Here is a 23295-nt window from a genome sequence, read left to right on the forward strand (position 1 = left end):
TGGGAGCCGCCCCAGGTAAGCACCACCAGGACTCCCCACCTCGCCCCCTGGTAGGTCCCTGTGGTTCTTAGGGGTGGGGCGGGGTGGGCACCCACTACGGTGGCCCACGAGACCCTCCTGCCCAGTTCCGGGGACAGTGAGGGGACAGGGGAGGGGGGTGGATGGGGCAGGGGTCCATGGGGGGGGAGAACGTGGGGGGTTGGATGGCGCAGGAGTTGCGGGGGCAGGCCACAACGCCCTCGTGGGGTGAGGAGGGAACCGGTTGTTAAGATTTTGGCAGCTCATTAGTGGTCTTAGGGACTCTCAAAATGTTTGCAGGCCAAAAATTTGTTGTGACTTCATTTACTTTTCTCTGACCCAGCTTTCCCCCTGCCCATTTCATGGTTCAGATAACTAATTCTTTCCCACCCACCACTGCCTAGTTTAATTTCCTTACCCTCCTATTTAGCCATGCCAAACAACTTCAGCCTTCCCTGATCAAGTGCTTTTCTTGTCTTCTATATCCAACAGTTCTCCCTGCAGAACACTCTCCAGGGCCTCCAGAAGTTGAATCTTCATTTGCCCTCCGTTAACCATGCATCTTCTGGATCAGCCTGGGTCTTTGTGAATGTGCCTGCAGTACTGAGAGGTTTTGAAAGTCTGCCACTTTTGTTAGATTTGTAAAGTTTTCTGAATTCTTCCTTCTTTTCCACACTGTTTGTTCCAATATGAATAATAGCTAGTGGTGGTTCTCATACTTTCTGCCACAAACCTGCATTCCATCCATGTGGTTTTTAACTGGCTTCCCAGAAGGCTTATTATTCTGATAATGATCCTGAATACGGAATTTCTTCAGCGTTGCAACCTGTTTCTGCCTTCTGTTCAGTCTGTAACTGATCTTGGGGTATGTCTACACTACAAAATTAGGTCGAATTTATAGAAGTCGGTTTTGTAGAAAGCGTTTTTATACAATCGATTGTGTGTGTCCCCACACAAATGCTCTAAGTGCATGTAGTTGGCGGAGTGTGTCCACAGTGTGTCCACAGTACCGTCGACTTACGGAGCGTTGCACTGTGGGTGGCTATCCCACAGTTGCCGCAGTCTCCGCCGCCCGTTTGAATTCTGGGTAGAAATCCCAGTGCCTGATGGGGCTAAAACATTGTCGCGAGTGGTTCTGGGTACATATCGTCAGGCCCCCCTTCCCTCCCTCCTTCCGTGAAAGCAAGGGCAGACAATTGTTTCGCTCCTTTTTTCTTGAGTTACCTGTGCGGACGCCATACCACGGCAAGCATGGAGCCCGCTCAGCTCACCGTCACTGTATGTCTCTTGGGTGTTGGCAGACGCGGTACTGCATTGCTACACAGCAGCAGTTGATTGCCTTTTGGCAGCAGACAGTGCAGTATGACTGGTAGCCGTCGTCAATGTAGTCCTGGGTGCTCTTTTAACCGACCTTGATGAGGTCGGGGTGCCTGGGCAAACATGGGAATGACTCAGCCAGGTCATTTCCCTTTTAAGTTTTGTGTCATGGCGATTCACTGTCTTTTAATCAGCAGCCAGCAGAAGACAATGGCCAGCAGTCATACTGCACCGTCTTCTGCCGAGCACCCAGGAGATGACGATGGCTAGCGGTCGTACTGCACAGTCTGCTGTCAGCAAGATGTATAAAGATAGATGAAGTGGCTCAAAACAAGAAATAGACCAGATTTGTTTTGTGTTCATTTTCTCCTCCCTCCCGCCGTGAAATCAATGGCCTGCTAAACCCAGTTTTGAGTTCTATCCTTGAGGTTTTGAGTTCTATCCTTGAGGCGGCCATTCAGTTTCTTGCAAAGCCACCCCCTTTGTTGATTTTAATTCCCTCTAAGCCAACCCTGTAAGCCATGTCGTCAGTCACCCCTTCCTCCGTCAGGGCAACGGCAGACAATGGTTCCGCGCCTTTTTTCTTGTGCAGACGCCATACCACAGCAAGCATGGAGCCCGCTGTGAAAACCAGTTTCATGACTGGCCAGGCTACGGAGTGAAAGTTCTGTTTGTTTCTCCTTGATGAAAGCCCCCGCCCCTTGGTTCACTCTACTTCCTTGTAAGCTAACCACCCTCCCCTCCTCCTTTCGATCACCACTTGCAGAGGCAATAAAGTCATTGTTGCTTCACATTCATGCATTCTTTATTCATTCATCACACAAATAGGGGGATAACTACCAAGGTAGCCCAGGAGGGGTGGTGGAGGAGAGAAAGACAAGACCACACAGCACTTTAAAAGTTTAAAACTTATTGAATGCCAGCCTTCTATTGCTTGGGCAATCCTCTGGGGTGGAGTGGCTGGGTGGCTGGAGGCCCCCCCACCACGTTCTTGGGCGTCTGGGGGAGGAGGCTATGGAACTTGGGGAGGAGGGTGGTTGGTTACACAGGGGCTGTAGCGGCTGTCTGTGCTCCTGCTGCCTTTCCTGCAGCTCAACCATATGCTGGAGCATATTAGTTTGATCCTCCAGGAACCTCAGCATTGAGTCCTGCCTCCTCTCAGCACGCTGCTGCCACCTTTCAGCTTCAGCCCTCTCTTCAGCCCACCACCTCTCCTCCTGGTCATTTTGTGCTTTCCTGCACTCTGACATTGTCTGTCTCCACGCATTCGTCTGTTCTCTGTCAGTATGGGAGGACAGTATGAGCTCAGAGAACATTTCATCGCGAGTGCATTTTTTTCGCCTTCTAATCTTTGCTAGCCTCTGGGAAGGAGAAGATCCTGTGATCCTTGAAACACATGCAGCTGGTGGAGAAAATAAAAGGACAGTGGTATTTAAAAAGACACATTTTTTTAGAACAATGGGTACATTCTTTCACGGTAAACCTTGCTGTTAACATTACCTACATAGCACATGTGCTTTCGTTCCAAGGTCGCATTTTGCCTCCCCCCAGCGCGTGGCTAGCCCCGTGGCTAACAGCAGGGAGCATTTCTGTTCAGCCACAGGCAAACAGCCCAGCAGGAAGAGGCACCTCTGAATGTCCCCTTAAGTAAAGCACCCTATTTCAACCAGGTGATCATGAATGATATCATTCTCCTGAGGATAACACAGAGAGATAAAGAATGCCAGCAAACGTACACTGCAATGCTTTCTTCTACAATGATTCCCAAGTACTTGCTCCTGGCCTGGAGTGGTAAAGTGTCCTACCATGGTGGATGGAATAAGGCTGTCGTCCCCAGAAACCTTTTGAAAAGGCTTTGGGAGTACATCCAGGAGAGCCACGAATGCCAGGGCAAATTAATCATTAAACATACTTGCTTTTAAACCATGTATAGTATTTTAAAAGGTACACTCACCAGAGGTCCCTTCTCCGCCTGGCGGGTCCGGGAGGCAGTCTTGGGTGGGTTCGGGGGATACTGGCTCCAGGTCCAGGGTGAGAAACAGTTCCTAGCTGTTGGGAAAACCGGTTTCTCCACTTGCTTGCTGGGAGCTATCTACAGCTTCATCATCATCATCTTCCTCGTCCCCAAAACCTGCTTCCGTGTTGCCTCCATCTCCATTGAAGGAGTCAAACAACACGGCTGGGGTAGTGGTGGCTGAACCCCCTAAAATGGCATGCAGCTCATCATAGAAGTGGCAAGTTTGGGGCTCTGACCCGGAGTGGCCGTTCGCCTCTCTGGTTTTCTGGTAGACTTGCTTCAGCTCCTTAAGTTTCATGTGGCACTGCTTCGGGTCCCTGTTATGGCCTCTGTCCTTCATGCCCTGGGAGATTTTGACAAATGTTTTGGCATTTCGAAACCTGGAACATTGTTCTGATAGCACAGATTCCTCTCCCCATACAGCAATCAGATCCCGTACCTCCCATTCGGTCCATGCTGGAGCTCTTTTGCAATTCTGGGACTCCATCATGGTCACCTCAGTTGATGAGCTCTGCATGGTCATCTGCAGCTTTCCACGCTGGCCAAACAGGAAATTGAAATTCAAAAGTTCGCTGGCCTTTTCCTGTCTACCTGGTCAGTGCATCTGAGTTGAGAGTGCTGTCCAGAGCGGTTACAATAGAGCACTCTGGGATAGCTCCCGGAGGCCAATACCGTCTAATTGTGTCCACGGTACCCCAAATTCGACCCAGCAAGGCCAATTTCAGCGCTAATCCCCTTGTCGGGGGGAGTAAGGAAATCGATTTTAAGAGTCCTTTAAGTTGGAAAAAAAGGGCTTCATCATGTGGACAGGTGCAGGGTTAAATCGATTTAACACTGCTAAATTCGACCTCAACTCCTAGTGTAGATCAGTGCTTGGTCTCCTTCCTCCCTCTTTCTGTTGCAACGATGATATGGTTTTCACTGTTTTGCTATGTCTAGTAGTGGCAGGCCTCTATTTTTACAGAGTGGCTTCCTATAATTCTGACCATTACTGCACCTGTTCAGCTCCTCATTAAAAGAAATATGTTCAGTGTTTTGCTCTGAAAATATTTGGGTTTTAGAAGCTTTTCTTTTCCTGAGAAGACCTGGCATCTTGCACCGTATTGTTCCAATCTCCAGTAACATGCAATTCGTAGCCCACATAGGCAACTCTGAAATGTTCACAACTAGTTAGACTGCCAGTTGTCACAATTCTTAAGTCAGAAGAAAGCTTTATAAATATTATTTCAGAAGGCTTTGGAAGATTTTTTTCATGTAACACATTATTAAAATTTCTGCATTACCCCAGTGTTTGGATTTCTCAGTTTTTAAGGGTGATTACGTTACCGGTGAATAAGATTGCCAAGTAGAGTTGGCTATATAAATAAAAAAGCAACTCCTACAGAAATTATTTTTATGATATATTCAGTGCCTATAGAAGTTAGCTGCCAGGAATGTGAATTTAAAAAGAAACAGGAAACTGAATTCCAAAGATATTTGATATCCTTGGTAATGATCAGGGCCATCCTTAGGCATACACAACATACGCAGCTGCATAGGGCACCTGAAAATTTGGGGCACCATTGGGCCTAAGGGCATGGCTACACTTGCAGATGTAGAGCGCTTTGAGTTAAACCAGCCTTTGTAGAGCGCAGTAGGGAAAGCGCTGCAGTCTGTCCACACTGACAGCTTCAAGCGCAGTGGTGTGGCCACATTTGCGGCACTTGCAGCGGCATTGGGCGCAGGCGTGGTGCATTATGGGAAGCTATCCCAGAATGCAAGTGACTGCAACGTGCTTTTCAAATGGGGTGGGGTGGGGTGGAGTGTGACAGGGAGTGTGTTGTGTGTATGTGGGGAGAGAGGGAGTGGGTTTTTGGGGGGCTGAGAGCATATCAGCATGCTGTCTTGTAAGTTCAGGCAGCAGCAGACCCCCCTCCCCCAGCCTCTCTCTCTCACACACAGCATTCCACACTAATGGTTGCTTTGTCTCCAAGCAGATAAGCAGCTGGCTGTCAGAAACGGAGGTTTCAAAGGGCATATCCGCATTCCTACAGTGATTCCAAAACAATGACAAGAGCGGCCACTTGACTTAAGGGGATTATGAGACGTTTCGGGAGGCTGATCAGAGCGCAGTAATGCAACACCTCGTCCACACTGGTGCCGCGGCGCTCCAGCGGGGGCGCAGCAAACGTTATTCCACTCGCTGAGGTGGCGTACCAGCAGCGCTGTAGCCGCGGAGTCAGAGGGCTCTACGCGCCTTGCCAGCGTGGACGGGGAGTGAGCTAGTGCGCCCGGGGCTCCTTTATTGTGCTGTAACTCGCAAGTGTAGCCAAGCCCTTGGTGTCCACCCTCCCGGCTTTCCTATCCCTGTTCTGACCCTTCCTGCAGGCCCTCACATCTCGCTGCTGCAGCCTGTTGACTCTTCTTCAGGAGGGGATCTAGTAGTTAAAAGTGAAAAAGTGTTCCAGCCTGCCAGACCTATTAGCACAACATGGAAACTGTTAAAGAGCCTAACCAATTTATCTGAGCATAAGCTTTCGTGAGGTACAGCTCACTTCATCAGATGCATTCAGTGGAAAATACAGTGAGGAGATTTATACACACAGAGAACATGAAAAAATGGGTGTTATCATACACATTGTAAGGAGAGTGATCACTTAAGATGAGCTATTACCAGCAGGAGGGCTTGGGGGGGGGAAGACAAAACGTTTTGTAGTGATAATCAAGGTGGATTATCAACAAGAACGTCTGAGGAACAGTAAGGGGGTGGGGGGAAATAAACATGGGGAAATATTTCATCACTGTATTTTCCACTGAATGCATCCGATGAAGTGAGCTGTAGCTCACGAAAGCTTATGCTCAAATAAATTGGTTAGTCTCTAAGGTGCCACAAGTACTCCTTTTTGGGAACACAGACTAACAGGGCTGCTACTCTGAAACCTCTTAAAGAGCCATTCAAGGGGTAATGGAGCCATTTTACAGGCATTTGCCAAACCCCAGGTATATACTGTCAGTTTCTGAATTTACTGACAAAAACAGTTGTGCATTACTGTAATATTTACTCAGAACATGTGTCTACAGGACCTTCGTTTAATATTTGCTTTAAAAATATTTCATTAGTGAGTTGGTGAAGATTATAAAATCACATCTCTAAATAGTCCTTGCATAGATTTTTAGATGCACAATCATCTTTAGCCTTAAATGCTTAGATCTTCAGACATATAGTTTTTTAAATAAATCCATACAAGGTAATTTACTTGGATCCTGTATGTAAATATCTTCCAAGCAGATCTTTAGAACAGCTATATGGAAAATGCATGAACTTCATTTAATGAGTAAATACTCTAATTGTGTTCCGTCCAATGCATTTTGATCACAGTCTGACACCTGCTCTTGAAAGGCTGTTCCACATAGTACTTAACCTGCACATTAATGTTGGATTAATGACCTAAGATGTCATTGATCCTGATTGTAGAGTACAATGGAAAGATTTAAATGAGCGTTGGACCAAGCCCATAAATATTTACTTTGCTCGCCATGATTGAATCAATCATTTTTTATTTCTGACACTTGTTACTGCAAAACATGTTTCTTTCCCAGTGTAATTTCACTGAAATCAGCGAATTACTTAAGGGAGAAATTTGTCCTGGTAAATGAAGTCCTAAATAGTGCAGTGTGCAGTAATGGGACTCTATTCACCCCAAACTGAACTACAGTCCTCTGATTACTCATTATGAAGTTATTAGTAACCAGAGGAGTAGTCTTTTCCTGTGTAGGTCTACAAGGCTTATGTCTCCCATAAGTCCTCAAAATAGGTATAAATGGGACTGATGTGGTGCAGATGCTTTGTTCTGACCCTCTGAATTTCACCTCTGTCCAGTTTATCAGCTTGAACAATATTTTCTTGTATAGGCATGAGACTTTAATGCACCGTCTGTTTTTCCTCCTTCAGGTATTCACTTACAAACAGAGTACAATCACGCACCAAAAAGTAACCGCTATGCATCAAACGAGCGTGGAGAGTGTGGAAGACATGGCAGCACTTGTAGACCTCCATGAGGGCTCCATCATGCACAACTTATTCCAGCGATATCAACAAAATAAAATCTATGTAAGTGTCTTCTGAAGCAAAGACTATGAAGAATGTTTTCCTGCATGTAACGGCAATATTTTACAGTGATCTAGCACCTCCCATCCCCTAAGTTCTTCAAACTATATACATGTGAAGGAAATGAATCCATCTATGTGTTGCAGGCTGACTTTCCACCAGAAAAAATGGAGGGAAAGTTTGGTCAGGGGCTCCAGAGAAACCCCTGCTGATGAGAAAAATGCAATGGAATCTTTGATGTCGATAAAAATCAGACATGCTACTGATTTTTAAGGTCTTGCTTTTTTTTAATTCATTAAAATTTCTTGGGACAGGAGAGCAAAGATGCTGGGTTTTTTTGTTTGTTTGTTTTTAATATACTCCAACAGATGAAGTTGTGAGAAGGTTGTCTGAGAGGACACAATGGAACAGTGCTTCTCAACCTTTTCCATACTGAGTCCCCCTCTGGGGATCCCATTTGGCCAGAATCTAGCTGAGACCCTTCTCCCATTCTTCAATATAGGTAGGACAGGGTGGTTATCATGATCCCACAGGTGGAGAGACCATGCCTTAGAACTTGGGCAGGTTTAGGAGCTTACATCAGTGGAAGCAGCCGGGTGCTCCGGACCTCTGAAAATCAGGCCATTAGTATACGTGGAGTTTTATTTTTCTTGACTTTATATTGCCCACTTCTATGGCTAATAGAGTTTAAATTTTACTTTTTAGCACCAATGTTGATCCCAATCTAACATTATTGTGAGCAGCATACAGAGAACAACGGTGACTCCTGTTGGCTTTTTTTATACTTATTTTTCATTTTGTAATAAAGTGTAATAAAATAACTTGACATGCAGAAAAATGTAATTTAGCCTAAATTTTCTTTCCAACTTCTTGGAATAGCCAGCATAATGTTATTTTCTGCCAAAGTCCATCTCTTATAAACAAATAGGCTGAATTTAAGTAAACACATATTTAAAATCCAAGCAACCCTCATCATCTTTAGGAAATTTCATTATTCACCATAAAGAAACACAAAAGGGCACAAATCTGCTTTTGTTCCTTTACATGTTGCTGCCAAAGGAAAAGTCAGTGCTGATAATCTTAAATTTGAGCTTGTCTTTTTTTAATATGTTTTATAAAGTCCTCATAATTTTTATTAGGGCTATCAAGCAATTAAAAAAATTAATTGCGATTAATTGCACTGTTAAACAATAATAGAACACCATTTATTTAAATATTTTTGGATATTTTCTACATTTTCAAATATATTGCTTTCAATTACAACACAGAATACAAAGTGTACAATGCTCACTTTTTATTTATTTTTGATTACAAGTATTTGCACTGTAAAAAACAAAAGAAATAGTATTTTTCATTCACTAATACAAGTACTGTAGTGCAATCTCTTTATCATGAAAGTTGAACTTAAAAATGTTGAATTATGTAAAAAAAAAAAGATGTAAAATTTTAGAGCCTGCAAGTCCACTCAGTCCTACTTTTTGTTCAACCAATCGCTCATACAAACAAGTTTGTTTACAATTTGTAGGAGATAATACTGACTGCTTCTTATTCACAATGTCACCTGAAAGTAAGAACAGGCGTTCTGATGGCATTGTTGTGGCCGGCATTGCAAGATATTTACATGCCAGATGTGCTAAAGATTCATGTGTCCCTTTATTCTTCAGTCACCATTCCAGGGGACACGCGTCCATGCTGATGACAGGTTCTGCTCAATAACAATGTAAAGCATTGGTGGTTCAGGTTCTGTAGTTTCCACGTCAGAGTGTTGCTCTTTTAAGACTTCTGAAAGCATGCTCCACATCTCATCCCTCTCAGATTTTTGGAAGGCACTTCAGATTCTTAAACCTCGGGTCAAGTGCTGTAGATACCTTTAAAAATCTCACATTGATACCTTCTTTGTGTTTTGTGAAATCTGCAGTGAAAGTGTTCTTAAAATGAACAACATGTGCTGAGTCATCACCCGAGACTGCTATAACATGAAATAGATGGCAGAATGTGGGTAAAAACAGAACGGGGACATACCATTCTCCCCCAGGTAGTTCAATGACAAATTTAAGTAACACATTTTTTTGTAACGAGCGTCATCAGCATGGAAGCATGTCCTCTGGAATGGTGGCCAAAGCATGAAGGGGCATATGAATGTTTAGCATATCTGGCATGTAAATACCTTGCAATGCCTGCTCAAAAGTTCTCATTTTCTGGTGACACAGTAAATAAGAAGAGGGCAGCATTATCTCCTGTAAATGTAAACAAACTTGTTTGTCTTAGCGATTGGCTGAACAAGAAGTAGGACTGAGCAGACTTGTAGGCTCTGAAGTTTTACATTGTTTTGTTTTTGAGTGCAGTTATGTAACAAAAAAACTTCTATATTTGTAAGTTTCATTTTCATGACAAAGAGATTGCACTACAGTACTTGTATGAGGTGAATTGAAAAATTCTATTTTTTTGTTTATAATTTTACAGTGCAAATATTTAGAATAAAAAATATTATAAACTTTGATTTCAGTTACAACACAGAATACAATATATATGAAAATGTAGAAAAACATCCAAAATATTTAATAAATTTCAATTGGTATTCTATTGTTTAATGGTGCGATTAAAACTGTGATTAATCACGATTACTTTTTAAAATCATGATTAATTTTTTTGAGTTACTCGCGTGAGTGAACTGCGATTAATTGACAGCCCTAATTTTTACATACGTTTTTTCTCAAACAAATGAGCCATTTTGTCTAAAAAATAAATAAATAAAAAATCAATTCTGATAGTTCAGCATACATGAACAACTCTGTGCGTGCAAAGGAAGTAGAAGAAATTAAGGAAACACATTTCAGGCTCCCTTGGGATTTATTTATTTATTTTAAGAGTAAAAATAAATAACTACCTATAAATTTCCCGGTGAGTAGACAGGCTGACATTTAGATTCTGCCTTTCTTTCTTTTTTTTTTTTTAAGGGGAAAAAAAGCTCTTGTGGAGAATCAAGAAATGGCTTTATTTACAGAGCTGTGTTCTAGTTTATTCCCTGTCTTGTTGTGACAACCCATGGATCTCTCTAATATTTTGGTGATGAGTGCAGTATAAATTCCTAGACAGACAGATTTGTGTTCTGTTGCTGGTGACATGGCACTGTCAGTTGCTGATGCTGATCATTGTCCCTGTGGTATTGTTGATTTTACTGTTTGGGTCCACTGTGTCGTCACCTCACAAAACTCCGGCTCATTCAAATACAATGCAGTGAAATTTGTATTCAGGCAACCCACTTGGCCTACATGTGCGGCCAGGGTCTGACATAGGGAGCAGTGCTATTCCACCCCAGCCAGAGCACTGCTGAGGGTGATGCCAGGAGTAGTGGCACTTCAGATAGCAAAAGATGCAGCCTGAAATTTTTTGTTGCCAGGAGTGGCCAATCATAAGATGGATACTGGATGCCCAAATCAGAGCTATTGAACCATGTAGGGACCTTGCAATGATACGTTACTGGGATAAAGCCAAAATTCGATAGAGGGGGAAAGGTTAGATTAGGTTCGCTTAACGTTTGCCAAATGTTTTCATACAGCTAAAGGGATAAACTTCATTGTCATTCTCACTTTGGACTGGATTGTTCCTTGCACAGAACACACAAGGAACCTTCCCCTTACAATTTAAGTTCTTTGTACAAGGGCCAGAGGCAACCATAGCCTCCCTCCATGTCCCTCTTCCCCACTGAGTCAGGAAGGGTATGGAGCCATTAACCTGACTCCCTGCCACTAGCCCACAGAGGTGGCTGGCCAGCAGGAGTGTAACGCATTGCAGAGAAATCAGCAAGGAATTGTGCCTCTCTAAGCACTGTCCTCTTCCTGGGGTGAGCTGTCTCTGGACCACCCCCTATCACAGGCCATTGTGCAAATGCTTGTAGCTTGTAGATCTGTTGTGGTCTCTCTGCTAACTTTATTTTTCCTGTGGAAGAATGTGCCTTCTGTATATTCATACAGTCAAGATTAATGTATGTAACTTAAAAAAAGCAGCATACAAATTGTGTTTAAAGTAATATAGGCATTATGCTGTTTTTAAAAAACCTTCTGGCTCACATGGCAATGAGACTAGAAAGTTGCTTTGATACTCATAGTAGTGAGTACAGTGTAATGCTGTATATTTACTTGTTCGTTGTAACATCCGTGTTTATACAGCAAAATGTCATCACCTGAAACGCAGTCCACTAATATCTAAATTGTATGTGGAAAGGCTTGTGAAGATTATCTGTGAAATTACAAAGAAGAATAAATAACTTTTCTCCGAACAGTATTTATATTGAACATCGTTGCTTTCCAATGAAGACATTTTAAATGGAGCTCTTGTCCCTTGACAATCCATTTGTTCCAAACTGTTGTCTTTCTTTCCTGTATTAAAGCATTCATATTCCTGCAGAGAAGACATAGGTAAGCATCTGAAGATTTATGTACAATTTCAATTTGCAATTCACTTCGGTTAATTACGCCTTTCATGCCTTTTTGTCTGGCATAATGATACCTTTATCCTTAAACCCTCCATTATTTCCTTATTATCGTGAAGATATTTGCTATGGATGCCACAGCTTATCAGGCTCCTCATTGATTTGCTTAGCCTCAGCCAGCAACTCCAGCAGTGAAGACCAGTGTAAAGTATAAGCCTTATTATTTTTTCCCCTCTTCCATTCAGGGAATGCTGGGCTATAAGAAACTTCTGCACTATCAGAAACTCGTCTAACTTTGTAGTCAATATTCTGAAGCAGCTAGTGGTGTCCAGATTGAGGCTGGAAGAGATAATAAAATCCATTCTAATTTGAGTTCAACCATTTTGATGTCTCAAATCAAAATTGAACATACCTAAATCTGTTTTGTATTTAATGTGTTTTCCTCATACACTGCTTCACTCTTTCCTTGTCTGAATTTCCACAAAGGAAAACAAACATATGCTGTTCTTCTCTCCCTTGTTGTTTTGTTATAGAACCGTGATAGGTACCTGTCCTTTTAAGTGACTGTGGAACAGGACGGTCACCTCAGTATCAAGGCCCCAAATACAATACTCAAAGAAGTAAAACTGTTACCTGAGGAAGGATGCTTTTCTCTGCGCCTCCTTCGTTTAGGATGTATTTTGTTTTGGAGGAAGTTACCTAAGGGCAGGGACAATCTTCTGATCTCTTCTGTAGCCTTTCTTGTGGAAAATCTTTCAAAAGAGGTGTGCTGTTGGTTGTGCTCTAAAAGAGGAGACATGAGTGCCTCCGTATCTCTGGTGGTAGGAAGCCCCATAGTTCAGGACCCTCCATGCAATGCATTCTTCTTCTCACTGCTGAGAGTTGCACCTTGGGCTCTGTCTGCTGTAATGTCGTAGTTTTCTTGGTGTAGACGTGAGGAAGAGGAGGATCCTGAGGTAGCCAAGTCCTAGTCCACTGATGGAACTGAAGATCAGGAATTGGCCCGCAAGTGGGTCCAGAAATGCACAGGGAAAGAGTTGGAAGCATGTGTCTCCTATCTTTCCTAGAAGGGAGGTGAGTTGTCTGGTGTTAGATGAGCTGAAACTTGAATGTGGCTTTCTTAGACAGACCCAAAGAGACCACGTAACAGTAGCCAGACCTGGAGGGGACGAAGGCACGAGTCACCATGACTAGGGCCAAGTCTGAGAGGAAGAGGTGCAGTCTCCTTGATAATCGAATATGGAAGGATATGCTTGTTGCTACTGATGCAGTTATACAGAGAGGAGTCTGGTAAGATTCATAGATATTAAGGTCAGAAGGGACCATTATGATCATCTAGTCTGACCTCCTGCACAATGCAGACCACCGAATCTCACCCACCCACTCCTGCAATAAACCTCTCACCTATGTCTGAGCTATTGAAGTCCTCAAATCATGGTTTAAAGACTTCAAGGAGCAGAGAATCCTCCAGCAAGTGACCTGTGCCCCATGTTACAGAGGAAGGCGCAAAGTCCCCAGGGCCTCTTCCAATTTGCCCTGGAGGAAAATTCCTTCCTGACCCCAAATATGGTGATCAGCTGAACCCTGAGCATGTGGGCAAGGTTCACCAGCCAGATACCCAGGAAAGAATTCTCTGTAGTAACTCAGATCCCACCCCATCTAACATCCTATCACAGGCCATTGGGCCTATTTACCATGAATAGTTAAAGATCAATTAATTGCCAAAAATCATGTTATCCCATCATACCATCTCCTCTATAAACTTATCGAGTTTAATCTTGAAGCCAGATAGGTCTTTTGCCCCCACTGCTTCCCTTGGAAGGCTGTTCCAGAACTTCACTCCTCTGATGGATAGAAACCTTCGTCTAATTTCAAGTCTAAACTTCCCAATGGCCAGTTTATATCCATTTGTTCTTGTGTCCACATTGGTACTGAACTTAAATAATTCCTCTCCCTCCCTGGTATTTATCCCTCTGATATATTTATAGAGAGCAATCATATGTCCCCTCAGCCTTCTTTTGGTTAGGATAAACAAGCTAAGCTCTTTGAGTCTCTTTTCATAAGACAGGTTTTCCATTCCTCGGATCATGATAGTAGCCCTTCTCTGTACCTGTTCCAGTTTGAATTCATCTTTCTTAAACATGAGAGACCAGAACTGCACACAGTATTCCAGGTGAGATCTCACCAGTGCCTTGTATAATGGTACTAACACCTCCTTATCTCTACTGGAAATACCTCGCCTGATGCATCCCAAGACCGCATTAGCTTTTTTTACTGACATATCACATGGGTTGCTCATAGTCATCCTGTCGTCAACCAATACTCCAAGGTCCTTCACCTCCTCCATTACTTCTAACTGATGCGTCCCAAGCTTATAACTAAAATTCTTGTTATTAATCCCTAAATGCATGACCTTACACTTTTCACTATTAAATTTCATCCTATTACTATTACTCTAGTTTACAAGGTCATCCAGATCCTCCTGTATGATATCCCGGTCCTTCTCTAAATTGGCAATGCCTCCCAGCTTTGTATTATCTGCAAACTTGATTAGCACACTCCCACTTTTTGTGCCGAGGTCAGTAATAAAAAGATTAAATAAGTTTGGTCCCCAAACCGATCCCTGAGGAACTCCCCTGGTAACCTCCCTCCAGCCTAGTGTTCACCTTTCACTATGACTCGCTGTAGTCTCCCCTTTAACCAATTCCTTATCCACCTTTCAATTTTCATATTGATCCCCATCTTTTCCAATTTAACTAATAATTCCCCATGTGGCACCATATCAAACGCCTTGCTGAAATCTAGGTAAATTAGATCCACTGCATTTCCTTTGTCTAAAAAATCTGTTACTTTCTCAAAGAAGGAGATCAGGTTGGTATGGCACGATCTACCTTTTGTAAAACCATGTTGTATTTTGTCCCATTTACCATTGACTTCAATGTCCTCAACTACTTTCTCCTTCAAAATTTTTTCCAAGACCTTGCATACTACAGATGTTAAACTAACAGGTCTGGAGTTACCCGGATCACTTTTTTTTCCTTTCTTAAAAATAGGAACTATGTTAGCAATTCTCCAATCATATGGTACAACTCCTGAGTTTACAGATTCATTAAAAATTTGTGCTAATGGCCTGCAATTTCATTTGCCAATTCCTTTAATATTCTTGGATGAAGATTATCTGGGCCCCCCGATTTAGTCCCATTAAGCTATTCGAGTTTCGCTTCTATCTCAGATATGGTAATATCTACCTGCATATAATCATTGCCATTTGTCATGCTACCATTATCCCTAAGATCCTCATTAGCCTCATTAAAGACTGAGGCAAAGTATTTGTTTAGCTATTGGGCCATGCCTAGATTATCCTTAACCTGCACTCCATCCTCGGTGTTTAGCGGTCCCACTTCTTCTTTCTTTGTTTTCTTCTTATTTATATGACTATAGAACCTTTTACTATTGGTTTTAATTCCCTTTGGAAGGTCCAATTCTACTTGACCTTTAGCCTGTCTCACTTTAACCCTACATGTTCTGACCTCAATAAGATAGCTTTCCTTTCTGATCCCTCCCATCTTCCACTCCCTGTATGCTTTCTGCTTCTTCTTAATCACCTCTCCGAGATGCTTGCTCATCCATCTTGGTCTCCAACTCCTGCCTATGAATTTTTTTCCCCTTTCTTGGGATGCAGGCTTCCGATAGCTTCTGCAGCTTTGACTTGAAGTAATCCCAGGCCTCCTCTGCCTTTACATCCATAAATCCTTCAGTCCAGTCGACTTCCCTAACTAATTTCCTTAATTTTTGAAAGTCAGCCCTTTTGAAATCAAAAACCCTAGTCGCAGATTTATTTTTGTTTATCCTTCCGTTCAGTTTGAACTGAATTGGCTCATGATCACTTGAACCAAGATTATCCCCTACAACCATTTCTTCTCACCAAAACCAAATCTAAAATGGCATTCCCTCTAGTCGGTTCAGCAACTGCTTGATGAAGGAATCCATCAGCTATCGCGTCTAGGAAAATCGGAGCCCTATTATTATTACTAGCACTCGTCCTCCAGTCTATATCTGGGAAGTTAAAGTCTCCCATGATCATGCAGTTTCCATTAGTATTTACTTCATTAAAAACATTAAAAAGGCCTCTATCCATATCCAGATTAGATCCCGGCGGTCTATAGCACACCCCAAGCACTATCCCAAGGGAGGCTCTAGTAATTTTCTTCCCCAATGTGATTTTTGCCCAGACGGACTCTGTCTTATCCATTCCATCACTTCTTATTTCTTTACATTCTACCTCATCATTGATATTCAATGCTACTCCACCACCTTTACCTTTATTTCTGTCTTTCCTAAACAACACATACCCTTCAATACACTATTCCACCGTGTTTCTGTTATCCCTATAATATCTGATTTCACTTCCTGCACCAATAGCTCTAGTTCCTCCATTTTGTTACCTAGGCTCCTCGCATTGGTGTACAAACATCTTAATTTTTGCAGTTTGGCCTCGCTCACATTCTGTACCCAGTTAGGCACGGACATTCGACAGCCAGTATAACCTATTAGACTGGTATCCACACTGCCCTTCCTCCTTATGTCCATTCTCCTACCCACGGCTGTATCCTTTCTTACTTTGTTTTCTTCCCTCTCAATGTTAAAATCCAGCGTGGAGATTATCTGGACATCTGCCAACCATCTCCCCCAAATTCCTAGTTTAAAGCTCTCTTAATCCGTTCTGCCAGCCTCCATCCTAGAAGTCTATTTCCTTCCCTACTCAGATGAAGTCCATCCCGAGAGAACTGTCCTCTGTCCATGAATGCCTCCCAGTGGCCATATATCCCAGAGTCCTCAACTGCCTGAGCCATCTGTTGATAAGTCATAATCTTGTCACACCTTTGTTGCTCTTCTCTAGGAACAGGCAGAATCCCTCTGAAGATCGCCTGAGCCTCGATTTCCTTAAGTGTCTTCTCCAGCCTGGCATGGTCTCCCTTGATATGTTCCAGCTAGAATCTAGCCGTATCATTTGTTCCCACAAGGCTCTGTAGCAATGCATGACTTCAATAACCAAAGACCAGAAGTTTTGGATAGAGAGAACAATTGTTTCTGCCATTAGTTGTGTCTGTGTGCCATGTGCAGGTCTGAAGCACATGTTTGTTTTCCTTTGTGGAAATTCAGACAAGGAAAGAGTGAAGCATTTAGGCAGGATACTAGTGGAGATCAGAGGCTGCTGAGGTGATTATCTCTACCTTCTTCATTACTTTGCCAGGGGGAAACTGCGGTTAATTTAACATGGGGAGTCCAACTTTATGTGTGTGCCTAAGTATGAGGTCAGACTCCCATATTTGAAAGTCAGATCAGCACTCACAGTAGGTATGTGAATGGTCTTTTAAAAATATCTAAATGCCAGTATCCGCATCCAAATGCTAAATGTGGACATCATATTAAGCTGCCCATGCTTGAAAATGTGACCTCTTTGAAGGGAAACCAGGAATTGAGACAAACTAAGCCAGCGATGTGCACATGGTAATACAGACAGTTGAAGGATGTAATTTCTATTTCATTCAAATGTTCATTTCCAAAAGTAGAGGTGTCAGGCAGTTCAGTGGTGTATAGCGGTTATGCTTGTTGCCATATCAAAGGGATAAATGTCCCCAAGCGTTGTTGAGACCCACTCCTTGGGTCAGTTTCAGTTAATCACACATCATAGAAGAGACTAGCCCAGTCTTGGGGAAGACACCATAAACCACATCACTTGGAGTGTACCAGGGGACAGGACATTTAAATTATGGTGTTAGAGCTGCCACTGAAGGGAGCTGCCTCTTTCTTGTCCCAGCCAGTCAAGTGGTTAGCAACTGGTCGAGGCAAGCACATTTTATAGAGATCAGAGTAAGGAAGTTTTTTTTTTTTTTAAGTTAAAAGATATCTAAAAATAAAATTAATGTGAAAGCTCACCTCCTCTTCTACACTTATAAACACTGCATTATTCAATGTTGAAAGCATCCCCTTTTGACTTGTTTGCTATTTAAACACAATCCATAAACATGTTTGATTTTCCTTTTGAATTAGCTGGTTCTTGCTTTGAAGTGATAATTTCTTTGAAGTGTGCACTTTTCAAGACATTAGGAAGCCATGAGTAGCTTATTCCCTAACTTTTCTTTGACCATGCTTGTGATGTCCAGAGTCAGGAACTCATTCCACCAGAGGTTCATTCCCTTGGATTTGCAATTTTGAATCTGTTTCATTTCCAAAAAGAAAAGGAGTACTTGGGGCACCTTAGAGACTAACCAATTTATTTGAGCATCAGCTTTCATGAGCTACAGCTCACTTCATTGGATGCATTCAGTGGAAAATACAGTGAGGAGATTTATATACACACAGAACATGGAAAAAATGGGTGTTTATCATGCACACTGTAAGGAGAGTGATCACTTAAGATGAGCTATTACCAGCAGGAGAGTTGGGGGGAGGGGAGAAAACCCTTTGTAGTGATAATCAAGGTGGGCCATTTCCAGCAGTTAACAAGAACGTAGGGGGTGGGGGGATAAACAAGGGGAAATAGTTTTACTTTGTGTAATGAACAAGGGGAAATAGTTTTACTTTGTGTAATGGCTCAACCACTCCCAGTCTCTATTCAAGCCTAAGTTAATTGAATCCAGTTTGCAAATTAATTCCAATTCAGCAGTCTCTCCTTGGAGTCTGTTTCTGAAGTCTTTTTGTTGAAGAATAGCCACTTTTAGGTCAGAAATGGAGTGACCAGAGAGATTGAAGTGTTCTCCGAATGGTTTATGAAGTTATAATTCTTGACATCTGATTTGTGTCCATTTATTCTTTTACGTAGAGACTGTCCAGTTTGACCAATGTACATGGCAGAGGGGCATTGCTGGCACATGATGGCATATATCACATTGGTAGATGTGCAGGTGAACGAGCCTCTGATAGTGTGGCTGATGTTATTAGGCCCTGTGATGGTGTCCCCTGAATAGATATGTGGGCACAGTTGGCAACGGGCTTTGTTGCAAGGATAGATTCCTGGGTTAGTGGTTCTGTTGTGTGGTGTGTGGTTGCTGGTGAGTATTTGCTTCAGGTTGGGGGGCTGTCTGTAAGCAAGGACTGGCCTGTCACCCAAGATCTGTGAGAGCGATGGGTCGTCCTTCAGGATAGGTTGTAGATCCTTGATAATGTGTTGGAGAGGTTTTAGTTGGGGGCCGAAGGTGATGGCTAGTGGCGTTCTGTTCTTTTCTTTGTTGGGCCTGTCCTGTAGTAGGTGACTTCTGGGTACTCTTCTGGCTCTGTCAGTCTGTTTCTTCACTTCAGCAGGTGGGTATTGTAGTTGTAAGAATGCTTGATAGAGATCTTGTAGGCGTTTGTCTCTGTCTGAGGGGTTGGAGCAAATGCGGTTGTATCATAGAGCTTGGCTGTAGACAATGGATCGTGTGGTGTGGTCTGCGTGAAAGCTGGAGGCATGTAGCTAGGAATAGCAGTCAGTAGGTTTCTGGTGGGTTAAGGGAACCATTGCTGTGGTCTCTGTGGCATGCAGTAGTTTAGAAAGTTTAGTGTCCTTTTTCCTTTGTAGAGAAGCAAAGTGTGTGTTGTAAATGGCTTGTCTAGTTTTAGTAAAGTCCACCCACTGTTCGTCAGACGTTCTTGCTAACTGCTGGAAATGGCCCACCTCGATTATCACTACAGAGTGTTTTCTTCCTCCCTCCACCCCCCCCGCACTCTCCTGCTGGTAATAGTTCATCTTACGTGATCACTCTCCTTACAGTGTGCATGATAGACACCCATTTTTTCATGTTCTGTGTGTATATAAATCTCCTCACTGTATTTTCCACTGAATGCATCCGATGAAGTGAGCTGTAGCTCACAAAAGCTGATGCTCAAATAAATTGGTTAGTCTCTAAGGTGCCTCAAGTACTCCTTTTCTTTTTGCGTATACAGACTAACATGGCTGCTACTCTGAAACCTGTTTCATTTCCGTAGCTCAGTAGACTCAGAGAAATTCAGCGTGGGTTCTCTGCCCTGCCCCTCTTTTCCCCAGCAAGTGCCAAGCAGCAGTTTGTCGGTCATTGCTGCAAGTTCTCATGTGAATAATGAGCTGAAGACTGTCAAAAAGGTCAAATAGTTGTCTCAAATATGGCAGACAGTCTGTAGTGGGATTGGAGGAAGGGTTGGGGGTAGGTGGACAAAACGGATTATTTTCTAGCCCAAATTAAAACTGAAGCTGCCTGCAGATGAGTGTAACCATATGTTAGATTGTGTGTGTGTGTACATAGTTCTTGTATCAAGAATTGAGCTGCAAAGTATTCCACCAGCCTCTTACCTCAGACAGTGGCAGTGGTAACTGAGAGCTCTGTTCCCATTATTTGTGCTTTTGTACCTCCTTTTTGCCACCACTCATTCTCCTTTAGATGAAGAGGCAAATGTATAATAACCTGGGATGAGATAGCAAAATCACTCTTAATTTTAAAAAGCTCTGAAACTGGTACTTAGTTCCTTCCTGATTCTTTGTTTGATTGCAAAAATCTCAGCAACTTCATTGGAATCAAAGCTAGTTATATGTCTTTAGAAAAGTATATAAAATTTCTATAATCAGATTTAACTCTGCTTTCTTTTCATATTATTTCTTTTAACTGAGTATGTTCTGCTACTAATAATTCAGACATCTAATTACAGCATGTTTTTCTCTCTTTTAATTCGCAAGAGTTCCCTGAGGGAACTGATTCATGCTTGTACATAATAATCAATGATATGATGAATTGTCTTGCTTTTTTTTTAAATTCCACTCAGAGAGCAGGGATGCTTTAGCATCCAGGTCAGTAAACCCGTCCAGTCTATCTAGGTTCTTATATAGTGTCCATTACCCTGGTATTTGGTAATTAAAATTTCCAGAGGCAATTGCCTTAGATTATACCAAAGTTTTATTTTACTCACAAAAATATCATTAGGTTTTGTGCACTAGTTGTGCAATTGCTCCGTGCCATGCCTGCGTGGCCAACAGGAAACTGATGTCAACGCATGTTACATGGGAAAATAATAAAACATGCTTCTGCAACTGTTATCCAGTAACACCAGAATTCCTTAGGATGGGTTTAACTAATGCACTGTAGAGGCACTCGGCTGATATCCCCTGGCTATGTACAAGTTAAAAAGAGGTGAGGGTGAATGGGAGGACATGGTCAAAAAAATAAAATGGCAGTTTACAAAGCCAAAACCCGTTGTGATTTTATGCAAAAGTTTGGATGTATTAGTTAGAAGCCTTACCGTATGTGTAAACTGCCCAAACACGGTCCTGAGCAGCTTCATGTAAGCAGATCCACACACAGATCCATTTGACCCTATACTGAGCATTTTGTGCTAATATATACATGTAAACTTTTGAAAATGTACATCAAAGAGAACTCCTGTCACAAAGCATTAATTACTCTTTGCATTTCCATTCATTACTAGAAAACAGAATTGAAAAAGTGCTTTAAATCACTGTAGACAAAGATCTATATAAACACAGTGGATTTATAAATGGAATTATAGTAGTATTTGCTTTTAATCATCTCCATTTCTAGTGGCCATTCACTAGAATGGAGATCAATGGATATATATGGATCAATACTTTATTTTCCAAAGGCCAAGTGCTATTGATGTTGATGTATGCACCTTTATTCGGGTGAACTTGAGTTTTAAGGATCAGACTAGAAATACACTTGTTTATTTTTATTTATTTTCAAAGTTAGGTAAGAATTTTGCACCCCTTTGAATGCCTCTTGGCTGCAGGTAAAGAAACTTACAAACTATAGGAGTGCCAATTAGAGCCTTACCTAGCTTGGTATAAAAATGTGTAGCTGAATTCACTCCACACTTACTGCTGGAGATGGAGATTTTGCTTCTTTGTATGTCCCTCAGTTGGGAAACAGTTTGCAATTGTTTTTGGATTTAGGTGTAGTGATGAGCAGGATATAATCAAAAGGGGAACGGTTCAAATAGACTCTGATAACTGAGTTACACTGTACCACTTAGAAAATAGAAGACAGGCTATATCATATTTCCTTTTAAAATGTTTTTCTGATAATGCTCATCACTAGTTGTGTCCATGCTGCATCCACTTGTCTGTCTGTCTACCTCTATGGTCCCCATCATCATAATAGCCAAGCATTTCATAAAGCATAATGTGTTTATCCTCACAACACCTCTGTGAGGAGGCAAAGATTGTTCTGATTTTGTAAATAGGAAATTGAGGCACACAAGAGCCTGATCTAAAACCCACTGAGGCCAATAGGAGTCTTTCTGTAGATGCCAATAGGTTTTGGATCAAGCCCAAAGTGTCACAGGAAGTCTGTGACAGAACTGGGAAATGAACCAAGAGCTCTTGGGTCCCAGTTCTGTTCCTTAACCAAATGGCTGTCTGTCCTTCCTTATACATAAATACAGTATTCCAAGTGCTAGGCATGACTGTGGCTTTCCTTGGGGAGGGGGAAGAGGTGGGGAACAAACATAGGTTGTCCCTCATCTCCTTGATCCGAAAGTGCTGTATGACAAGAAGGCTTGTCTGTCCCCCCCAGACTATCTGAATACAAAGTCAGGATAATGGGTTGGTATGAATAGTGTTAGCTTTCCATTCTTGTGCCACCATCTTTATGCACTGATATTTCCATCTCAATCTTCTCCCCGCTAGAATGTCTGCAGTTGCAGGACACTTCTGAGGCGTTAGGAAAATGTTCAGAATGAGATGTGAATCTGAAACTCAAGGAATCTCCTTAGTTACACTCACAGGCCTCTAACATTCCAAAGGTAGCATCTGTATGAATGGTAGGGTAGCAAATTGCACTATTGTTGGGCTGCCTATTAGTCCATTGGTTCTATTTATTCATCCTTGTGCATATGCATGTGGAGCTGGAATTTTTCAAGCGCTATCAAACGTCTTTCCCCCTTCACCTCAGTAAGATTTTGATTTTCCTGTATAGTGAAGTGATTCAAAGATGTAAATACTTCTTGCTGTTGTGGGTTATTAGCAAGTGTCTGCATGCCAAATGGAAGTCTGGAGGCTATTTCTTCAACCCTGGATTTGGATGATATGATTCAGTGGCATTGTGTTTCCCGTTGTTTACAATCTAGTGTCTGTTTCGTTCTGATCACTCGTTCCAACTACAGAAGAAACTGTTGTACTTCTGCAAGTATACACGTATAGGATTAACCATTTATTTCTATAGTAGTATGTAAAAAAATAAGTTTTTAAAAAAAGTAACAGTAAAATTTTCAGAAATGTCGAAGGATCACCAGTAGGATTTAGGCTCCTAAATGTCTCAGTCCCTTTTAAAAAAGGGACTTTGCTCTTAAGTCTCTTAGGCGTTTTTGAAAACTGTACCCATGGTATTTACCCCAGTGAATGTTGCGTCTTGTGAATCATTTAGAATTGAAAATCGCAAAGCTGAAGGGCTCTAGCAT

General features: G+C 42.2%; 1 protein-coding gene across 1 annotated transcript in view; it reads left to right on the plus strand.

Annotated features, from left to right (window-relative positions):
* MYO10 (myosin X) overlaps nucleotides 1-23295 on the plus strand; it is a 231681-nt gene that overhangs the window by 77365 nt on the left and 131021 nt on the right. The window contains exon 3 of the mRNA XM_077808706.1: nucleotides 7284-7442. Within this exon, the coding sequence (XP_077664832.1) occupies nucleotides 7284-7442 (159 nt within the window). The remainder of the gene's footprint in view (nucleotides 1-7283; nucleotides 7443-23295) is intronic.

This window comes from Eretmochelys imbricata, chromosome 2 (assembly GCF_965152235.1).
Source record: "Eretmochelys imbricata isolate rEreImb1 chromosome 2, rEreImb1.hap1, whole genome shotgun sequence".
Classification (NCBI taxonomy): domain Eukaryota; kingdom Metazoa; phylum Chordata; order Testudines; family Cheloniidae; genus Eretmochelys; species Eretmochelys imbricata.